This window comes from Crassostrea angulata, chromosome 5 (genome assembly GCF_025612915.1).
Source record: "Crassostrea angulata isolate pt1a10 chromosome 5, ASM2561291v2, whole genome shotgun sequence".
Taxonomy (NCBI): Eukaryota; Metazoa; Mollusca; class Bivalvia; order Ostreida; family Ostreidae; genus Magallana; species Magallana angulata.
This window is the reverse complement of record NC_069115.1, coordinates 5,915,394-5,925,851: the sequence shown is the minus strand read 5'-3', so window position 1 is coordinate 5,925,851 and position 10,458 is coordinate 5,915,394. Positions and strand designations below refer to the sequence as shown.

Below are 10,458 nucleotides of genomic sequence, written 5' to 3'. Positions count from 1 at the left end.
ATGCTGTTGGTTTTATACATTGTGATGTCACATGACCTTACCAGAAAGTGGTGTCTTCGTAAAAGAGGTATGTGCAACTCAAGAGGCTCTTCTGACTTGCTTGACAAAAGTATGCATACCACTCAAGTCATGGATTTTGATCTATTTTTTTAATATCGAGTGATATCTCAAAACATTACGTATAAGTACACGATAATCTTCAGGCACTTTGACCACCATAAGAAAACAATACTGAATGCAATATTGCATTATACTCAATGAATGTTTATAAATCGTTTGAATCTATTCGATTATTTTGTTTTTGCGTTAATTGTTTGGTTTTTTGGGTTTGTTTGTTTCGGGGGTTTTTTTTGGGGGGGGGGGGGGGGTATATAATCAGATGGGAGCATTTTATAAAGTGCTTGTTGAATTAATTATTCTGCGTTGAGTTCGGATAAAAGTGTGCCTCAGTCGTGACCTAACGGTTAAACAAATATGAAAGGAAAACAGGTTCAGAATTTCAACTACGAAATCAAACATAACAAGTAGAAAGCAAAAGGTATATAACAATAATATATTTTCATTAGAATTGGAATACATCTTTATTTTTTTCACATAATTTCTCCTTAATCCTAACTTTCCCGTCGTGTTAAAGTAACTAATGCCAAAGATGGATATCATATCACCCCGCTCCTTGAAATGACTGTGTACCTATATATATATATATATATATATATATATATATATATATATATATATATATATATATATATATATATATATATATTAAAATAGACAAAAAAAGTTTAATAGCAAACAATATTTTTGAATTTGATTTTTAAAAAATTGCAGTTTGTTAAGACAATTCAGAACTTTTACTTTCTTATGTAAAGATATAAAAGAAGGCCCTGTTTTTTTTAATACGAGAGCATGATATTAAAAATTTGGTTAGATACATTTTAAATAAATTTTGAATATAAAATATATTCAGGAGTTCGACTAAAAATCTAGGGATGTCGAGAGCGGAAATTGAACTTACTACCTGAGAACGATAAAGCTACAATGACATAGGGATTAGCCCGACATTTAGATGTCACACGTAAAAACTGCGAGAAAAAAAATTTATTTCCAGATCATATAATTAGTATTTGACATGAAATTAACAGATTTAATTACAAGTATAAGTACAAGTTGATGTTAACGCAATCAAAAATAAACCTAGAACGAATTGATATTTCCAACCCACGTAACATGGTGTTGTAAAATGGGATTTATGGGGGTTTTTTTTTATTTTACTTCATAATTTGTTACAAAAAATATTAGAATGTATGTAAATCTGTTCTGTCAGTTTATTTGGTTATACAGAAAATACAGAAAATTTACATAATAAAAATAATATTTGTTTCTTCTAATATCGTGAAAAGTTTTATGTTTGCACTTCAGCTTCATAATAGGGTCCAAAGATGAAATACATCATTTTGACATTTCATGTATAAACCACGCACAATAAAGAGAATAAACGGTGATAGTTGTATTATAGATAAACATGGCATGTACATACAAACATTATAGTGCATCACATATGACCAAGGAATAAAGAGAGGAGGAGGTTGATGACAAAAATAAGAAAAAACATTTATCGGAAAGTAAAATTTAATATTTTCTATTTTATTTCCAATACTTTATACCAAATTTTATTCACAACGATTTACTAGAGATAATCTGATTCGCAACTACTAATTTTCGTGACCAAGTCTTATATAGACCCGTATTTGTATAATACGAAGAAATATTGGCGACAACAAGTCTCTCACACGCGAATATAAGTTGGTTTACAATTACGAGCACCGATTTTTTTATTTTTTATTTTTTTCGGTTTTCTATCAAAACTGAGTGACAATAATTCCCTGGGTTCCTTGAAGATACTTCTTAGATTTCTCTTTATACTCTTTCCTGAAATCAAACAAAACGTTTTATGATAAGAAAAAAAAAGAAAACTTAAAGAACACTTTAGTTGTCGATATGAAAATGAAATCTAATAAATTAATAATCAATCAACCATTTATAAACACTACATTTAGATTTTGTCGAGTATAATGCTGCAGGGTTTTTTTCTCCACTTCAGCTAAACAGACGACAATATATAAGAAAAAATGTGATAGACCTCATATCTGTAAAATATAAAAATTCTTAATAAATGATATTGAAAACTAAGAGATGCCTTACGTTGTGAAATTCTTTCCATCCTCAATTGTTTCTGGTAGCATCTGGTGAAGCGTTTCAGGAAGAATCAGTGTTAGCCCGGCGGCAAGGAGACAAGCTCCTCCAAATATGGACAGAGGTATAGCTGTCCCTGATGTTCCTCCCACCAAATCAGCCTACCAAAATGTTCAACATGAAAACATTTTTTTACAAATTATGAAAAAATTACACAAAAGTATGCTTGCATTAGATGAACTGAAGTTCAAATTTAAGGAAAAAAATTGGATACATGTGATTGAAGTATACATGTATATAAGACCATGTATTTTACGTTTCTTAACTTGTGCTTGGCTTTTGTTAATGACCAATCATATCGAAATACATAGCAAACGTTACGTGCGCTGTAGTATATCCCAGTACTATAAAACAATGCATTCTTCAAAACAACACATACAACATTCAAACGTACATTCACTTAGTAAAAACAAAACTTTGTTATATTAGATGCACGCAAGCCATGAAAAAACACTTACGTTATCTACCTTCAAAGAAATTGTTGTAGCATTTAAAAACTGATCAGTTTATTATAATTCTTTTATAAATCAAGTTGTAATATGTTTGTTGCGTACCAAATTTTCTTTTGTTGACAATTTGAATTTAGCTCACCGTGTCAGCAATGAAGGGAGAGATCATTCCACCCACGCGAGCCCAGCAGGAGCTGGAGCCCATCCCAATGTTTCTGATAGCAGTAGGGAACAGCTCGGCAGACAGCACATAGATAGTGGCAAAGGCCGCAGTAGCAAACAGTTTCCCCAGCATGGCTAAAGCTGTAGTTATATACTGCAGGTCTACAATAGGTGAAAAAACACAAAGGTTGTATTTCTTGATACTATACCAATACAAAATTGTAGATATACACTCTAGGTCTTCACTAGTGCATCAGAGACTACGTGAATGGAGTAGACATTATATATATTAGGCTTAGTCTATTAAAGGGAAATGGTACCCTGCGAAGTTCAGGCGTGTAGTTTTAGTTAGATACCGACTTAATATGTAAAATATCAAATCATGTGAAGAAAATTTTGGCAAAGAAATTTCATGCTTACAAGATCACATAATAAATGACATGTGCATAGAAGTACTTTAGATACTTAAGTTCAACAATGAAATTACTTTAGATACTTAAGTTCAACAATGAAATATCATGTGCATGGATACAGCTGTTACGGTAATGAAATAGTGTATGTTCACAGTGAGTTTGCTTGTCTTTTTATTCTAACAATAGGTCAATGGGCCACATCGCTTACCTGTACAACAGTTCCTTGTAACATTCTATTTAAAAAATATGCATTTTATTCTATTTTAAGCTTTGTACTCCGCTTGTGGTCCCAGTTTTGGTCCGGGGTCACGATTTTAACAATCTAGAATTGTCATTTATTATACAAGCTTGTGTGTTATATTTGCATTTCTTGTGCAGTGGTTCTTGAGAAGAAAACTTTTAAATATTTTTCCTACGTATTTCTATGTTAAACTTTGAACCCCGCCTGAGACCCTAATTATGATCCGGGGGTCACGATACATAAGTTAACTTTATACCAAGTTTGGTCAAATTTTGACCTGTGGTTTTAGAGAAATTATAGTAAAAAATGTGGAAAGTTTACAGACAAAAAGGCGCAGAGACGGACGACGGACAACAGATAATCAGAAAAGCTAACATGAACCTTCGGTTCGGGTGAGCTTAAAAACACATGTATTCCGGCTGTTTTTTCTTAATTAAAAATTTAATACTTTTTTGCTAATGATTACCCTCTCCGCCAAAATTAACTGTAAATATTGTACTGAGGCAAGCTATGCCGCCCACTCCCATGTAAATAAAATGGCTTCTTTTTCTGCCGATTCTGTCAATCATAAAAAGAGGAAGAATGTGTCCAGGGAACTCCACCAGCACAATGATCAGAAAGTTGATGTAGTAGTCCCCGTACAAAATCCCCGTGTTGAGGGAGAGACCGTAAAATACCATACTGGCCACCATCCTGATATATTGAAAACTCCGCGTAAAACCAAAGTTATTAATACAGTTTTGTGAATAAATTTCACTCTTTGAAATCTTAAATAATAGCAGTTGTATATTTTGGGCAGAGTTTTAATCAAACGAAAATATTACATCTATATCATTTCGGGAAAAAATCATTGTCAAATACGAAAGGAATAAATAAAACTTACTATATAATTCAAAACAACTGTCAAAATAACCGTATCTAATAATAAGAAAACAAATATAATGATACAAATTAATACGATTTTACCAATTATAAAAAATGATGACAGTTCTGACTCCTAGGCGACGATCGGAAAACAGCAGCCATATTTTCCCGGCCTCTTTTTTCCCTATATCTATATCATCGAAGAGCTTTGAAGAAATATCTTTTCCGTTGTATTTTGCAGCTTTCTCTAAAAGTTTGCTCGCTTCTTCCTTTTTGCCTGTACTATATAGCCAACGAGGAGATTCGGGAAGAAAACTGTCAAACAATATATAAATGAAGTTAATTTACAACAAAATGTCAAAGATATCTATAATTGATCAACAAAATACAAGAAACTTACCTTACAAAATACAAATTATGAATTGAGAGTACACAAACTACCCATTAGACATGCCCTAAATTTTTGATATGATGATTTTGGCTTTAAATTTTCATTAAGGAGACAAAATTTTTCGAAAAAAAATATTTTAAGCTTTGTAAGACGTTTTTTAGGAAGATAAATAAAGTCTAAAAATAGCAATGATACTTCAGCCCTCAACCAGATGGATAATTCAAGATCCATACCAATATAAAATAAAAACCAGCACAAATGGAACCGCTACTCCGATTACAATCCAAAACCATTCCCTAGTCAGGTAAGCGATAAGCTCCAAGTAGAGTTCTCCCACGGGTCCAAAGAAAGCTATGATCAGGCCTGCGTAAGTCCTTGTCGACGGACCGACCCATTCCATGGCTAAGGAAGATAGGAATGATAATAAGCAGAGCCTGTATTTTAGGTGGGGGAGTATAATTTGTATATGTATTACAAGAGAATTACAAACATTGGCTTCGTATTTTGTTCACATCACATTAGCATTTTGAATCGATGTTCTTTGTAAATTGTATCTTTCTTTGATCTTAATTTGTTTTGTATAAATGTTCAAAAATCCCATCTTCTACTAGTACGTTCTCTTTTATCATTTTTTTCATTTGTCATACAATAAACCTAACTATGAGTTATTATTCATTTTGAATTGTAAAAATTTGAATAAATATTTTCTTCAAATTCACTTTCTAAGAAAATTTAAGTCTTTGTACCAAGCACGTAAGTTGTCATGAAGACTCCAACACAGGCCGCCCCGGTACAGAACCGTAATATGACGTACGTCAGGTAATTGTACGACCACGCCAAGGCCAGTGTGGATGCCAGCTCAAAGACAATACCAATGAACAGAGTCTTCTTACGTCCAATCCTAGAGAAGGAACCATAGCAGGTATTATCAATGCATCTACGTAAAACTGTTTGCATATAATATACTCTGACTTCCACGCTTCAAACATAATCGGAAACCTGCATTTAATTAACTCGTTTTGATCCTCTCTCGGTCATTCGTGGATCGCTTCATTTCTAGTAGATTGTTCTCACTGAAGCAATTTTATTGTGCAATAAATATAATGGTGCTTTTCATGCACGTTCGATATCCAAAGCAAAAAAAAAACATAGTTACTGGACAATTGTGATACCTTATTTTAATATTACAAACTGTGATTTTGTCAAATTCTTGGACTGACCAAGGTGTCTTAATAGGGCACGCTATATGATACATTCAGAGTATTTCACCAATGTATATCAACATTACAACTGAACACTTTATGTTAACAACTCCTCTAAGATATATGTATGTCTCACTGTGTAGATGCTTACAAATCAGAAACCATTCCAAAGAGAAAGGAACCGGTCAATACACCCGCAAAGTAGATGGTCTTGGACAGTGAGATTCTGTATTTGTTGTCACACACTAGATTTTCCTATATAAAGATTAACAGTCCATACCACTTTACCATCAATACGTATTTGCTCATTAAGTATTGCTTGATTCATTTGTTTTAATTATTAATTTAAAGTATATTTTATTTACTTATACATTACATAAGTATCATACAGTTTTGAACATGTATAGCTTTAATACATCAGCAAAATTAAAACACCATTATGATCTGAGCATTTAAAATAGATGTGTTGAGAGAGAGAGAGAGAGAGACTTCTTTGCTTCTTTGCATACCTTCGTCACAAATGTATCTTGAAATAAAGTTTTGTCATAAACCCAAGCAAAACATTTTATTTTAGATGCATTGATTGGTCGGCTTTCGTTGTCAAACACTGTTTTTGATCGGTCGATGTTATACAGGTAGCATTTGTCATATTCCCCATCACTGTCCAGAGGAATATATTTGTGAATGAGATCCGTGTGCTGTTTTCCTTGAACTACATACGAATCGTTATACAGACCGGGGATCTGACATCTGAAATTAGATAATCGAAACTTCTCTTTTTGACATCCCAGATACAATCTATTACTTGTAACAACATTTTACTGCAAAGTGAAGAGACATCAGCCATATATACATATAGAACCATTTTAACAAGAGCTCGGACTTACGGTAGTTGTGTCAAATGGCAATGTGACGTAGGCCTGTCTATTTCATTGAAGGCCATTCAGCCATGCCCCTTTGAAATTAACAGGATTTGTCTGGCTTTTGAGCGAAGACTACGCAATCGGTGTATATTAACGCTTGAAACCAGCGTCATTTTAATTTGTTTTGACGCAAGAAATAGATTGTTACATCCCACGTTTAGTCCAAGGTCTTGTTAAAATGTTCTAAGTAGTTTCATAGGTTTTGAACGAAACTACTTAATTAATATTTGTGTAGTACCTTTCACTTACGAAATAACATTTCCTACGAGTTATGAATCACAATTTTATTCATTATTTATTGAGGAAAAGTACGATATTATATTCCAAATGACTTTCAGAATCAAAGTATTGAAGAACTGACGGGAGTTGATTTTGTCGATGTTTATTTATTTTAGAATCAATGATATCATTATGTTATGACAAGTACATGTAGTTTCTAATTTGTATTTGAATTACGCACATCTTTATAATATGAATTTTTGGATTTTTTCGATAAGAATGTCGAGAAACCCCCATATGAATCATGTTAAATAATATTTAAAGATAAAATTAATTCAATCAAACTATGTATCAGTAATAGAAATATTTCTCGAAAATTGTATGAATCCAAGCAATATTGAACTCTAGTCTCGTTCAACCAAACGCTCGGCTGACACCGTAAATCTCCGACAAGCAAAAGATACTCTCTGCTTGTCGGAGGTTTACGGAGACAGCCGAGCGTCGAGTTGAACGAAACTATATTGAACTCTGGCGTAGGAATACATACGACTACAAAAAATATCTAAATTGTTCATACCATTAAAAATCTGACTATTTTCAAGGTATTTATAAATAAGTTTCCTTGAAAAGCAATGCTTTAGCATACATTACATCGAATTTATCAATTATTTTCAAGAACTTAGTCTTTTCAGCAGCGATGACTCCCAAAAATGAATGTAAAAAATCACAATGCATGGGATTCATTGTAACAATATTACCAATCTCTCTCAAACATGTGCAAAAACAGATACTAGTCGAGTTGCACTAAAAACGTATCACAAACGTCTCATATGAATCATAGAACTATATGTAATAATTCATCATAAGTTTGAATGAAAGAGCACTTTTGTTCAGTATTATGTATAATCTTGCAGCTACATCTATGTAATCTGGAACACCACCAGACGAGCAGACGTTGCTTGGGTAAACACTTTGATACTCTGCTCTGTAATCTCTCCAACTAAATATGTACCTCTATGGGCCTTCAACGTGTGCAGAATCAGGTACATATTCACTTAAAGACGTATCACATTTAACCAAAAGCATTATTGTATAATTCAATAGCTTTTTGAACAAACGTTTGTCAAATAATTGTATTAGTGCAATGAGTGCTGCTATGCGAATTCAAAATAGCAAAATAGAAACTCCAAAAGACTTGTAAAACGTTGCTTAATGGTGAACAGTTCGTCTCGGTAATAGCAATGTATGTGTCGTAATAGCAATATATGTGTCGTAATAACAATATATGTGTCGTGGGTATGATTCTAACCTGTGATCCGGAGATCCCATCACGAACACGGAGAGGACCATTATTGGACCAGTCAGGACCCAGCCCACTACCAGGAGCAGGTAGTTCCGCCTCTGGTACGGACCAAACTCGCCTATTTCCTTGAAAATATCGTCGAACTTCATCGTCTACGTTGAGTTTACTTCTACCCAGCCAAAATCTGTCAATACTGCTGGTCCTCCCAGAGACATTGTCACATGACCAGTGGTACACACCGTCTTAGTGAGGAAGACATGCGAAACGTGTAAGGGTTATTATAGTTTGATAGACAAGGGTAAATAATAAACTTCAGACCATTTTTTTTTTTTATTGAGGTCTTGTTTTACTATTACTGTTTGGTATCTACAATTATATATATATATATATATATATATATATATATATATATATATATATATATATATATATATATATATATATATATATATATATATATATATATAACACCTTATAAGGGTGATTAATAGTAAACGTTCGGGCTTTGCAGGACGTTTGTCGTTTAAGATAAAGTAGTTGTTTTAGTGTTGGTCTTCTATCTATCTTATGTAAACTTTGGTCACAACCAGGGTCTCATGTCTTCATTAATCACTCCATACAAGAGGACGACCGTCCGAGAAACTGACATCTTGCAATCAAGAAGCTAGGAGACCAATAACTGTACGATATCACTTGCATAATCTCAATGGGACTGCACACTATATGAAATAATGTTATATAGCAAAAGACATTGCTCTGCTTTTATTTATTAAAATAAGGAATCATTTTTGCGTATTATGAGATTATAGTTTTAGTCGCGGCATGATCAATTCCAAAAAAGCCCGAAGGGCTTTGTAGTAGATTATCATCTCATTTGAGTTTATGGGACAATACATAACAATGTGTCAATACAGACAAAGACACTGAAAAATGTAAATATTGTGTATTGATGTATATACATGCATGATGTTATATATTGCTGTATAACAATTGGTATTGCTGCGCATAGAACAATATATACATTCATTAAATATCAGAAATAGCTACATGTATTAAATAAATTTAACAGCCATAAAACCTGTTATTTAGTGCACTTCTGCGTCTAAAAATAAAGTGCCATCACTTTTTCAGGAAAAATTTTTAAATATCAAAAATATTATGTATATGATTTAACAATTATTTTTCATAAGTACATTTCAAATGTATTGTGTAAGTTTGCACGTTTAATTTAACTTAACAATAATAAATCTATTCAAAACGCATGTACTCGACGTTTCCAAGATTTGACGTGTGTTTTTGAAATTTTTTAACGTCACATATTTCCATTGCATATAAAGGGAATGTAAATATTTTTTATTGTTCAACATAAATGTTTTCATAGTGAATGTTCCTCTCATGTACAAAAATATTTTAGTTCTACACTATTAATCTGTATATCAGGTAATTTTCGCGATGATCCAATTTCTTCGCTATCACAATTGTCCATACGCTATTGTTTGCTATAAGAAACTTTATAAATATCAAAAATGACTTACGCAAATAAAAGAAGTTACACATTTTCCAAGTATTTGCAATTTTGTGACACGCAAAAATAACCGGATATGTACGGTTCATTCGGGCATTGTTACAGATTCACTATTTATACACTATTTATACATACATTCAAAAATTATAAAAATTAAATTCTCAAAGGGAAAAACACTGCCCGAGACCCAACGACTTCTAAACCGGCTTATTGCGTAATAACAAAACTGTCAATTTGTAGAAATGGCAATTGGTTATGCAAATAATTATTTCGGCATCTGTACTTGTACTTTAGTCATGGACTTTCTAAAGACCGTGCTGATTTCAAGATATCAAATTGCATTGCCAATGTACTTTGGTTTCTCGTTTCCAGAGGTTGATGAACGAATAAATTTGAGCTGAACAAAAACAAATTCAGCGCTTGATATTCTGTTAAAAATTACTCTGCATGGGTCACTTAATTTTAGTTTCCTGTCTAGGGGATGTAGACAAATGTGTGTAGTCAAGTAAA

At 32.7% G+C, this 10,458-nt stretch overlaps 1 protein-coding gene across 1 annotated transcript; it reads right to left on the bottom strand.

Annotated features, from left to right (window-relative positions):
• Positions 1 to 1,855: 1,855 nt before the first annotated feature.
• LOC128184212 (organic cation transporter protein-like) lies at positions 1,856 to 8,640 on the bottom strand. The gene is made up of 10 exons (XM_052853585.1): positions 8,430 to 8,640; positions 6,488 to 6,728; positions 6,130 to 6,233; positions 5,523 to 5,677; positions 5,010 to 5,178; positions 4,488 to 4,700; positions 3,988 to 4,214; positions 2,848 to 3,029; positions 2,206 to 2,357; positions 1,856 to 1,932 (listed from the first exon to the last, which is right to left on the bottom strand). Exons 1-10 carry the CDS (start codon positions 8,570 to 8,572, stop codon positions 1,863 to 1,865), a joined length of 1,656 nt encoding a protein of 551 aa, XP_052709545.1. The 5' UTR covers positions 8,573 to 8,640; the 3' UTR covers positions 1,856 to 1,862.
• Between the last annotated feature and the right edge of the window lie 1,818 nt (positions 8,641 to 10,458).

Bases quoted from the DNA above. Each gene is read 5' to 3' on its own strand.
- LOC128184212 (XM_052853585.1), bottom strand. From the start codon at position 8,572: ATGAAGTTCGACGATATTTTCAAGGAAATAGGCGAGTTTGGTCCGTAC. The intron at 4,701-5,009 runs GTATGGATCTTG...ATTGTTTGACAG, and splicing joins CTGGTTTTTATTTTATATTG to TTTTCTTCCCGAATCTCCTC. The intron at 4,215-4,487 runs GTAAAATCGTAT...TCAATATATCAG, and splicing joins GTCATCATTTTTTATAATTG to GATGGTGGCCAGTATGGTAT.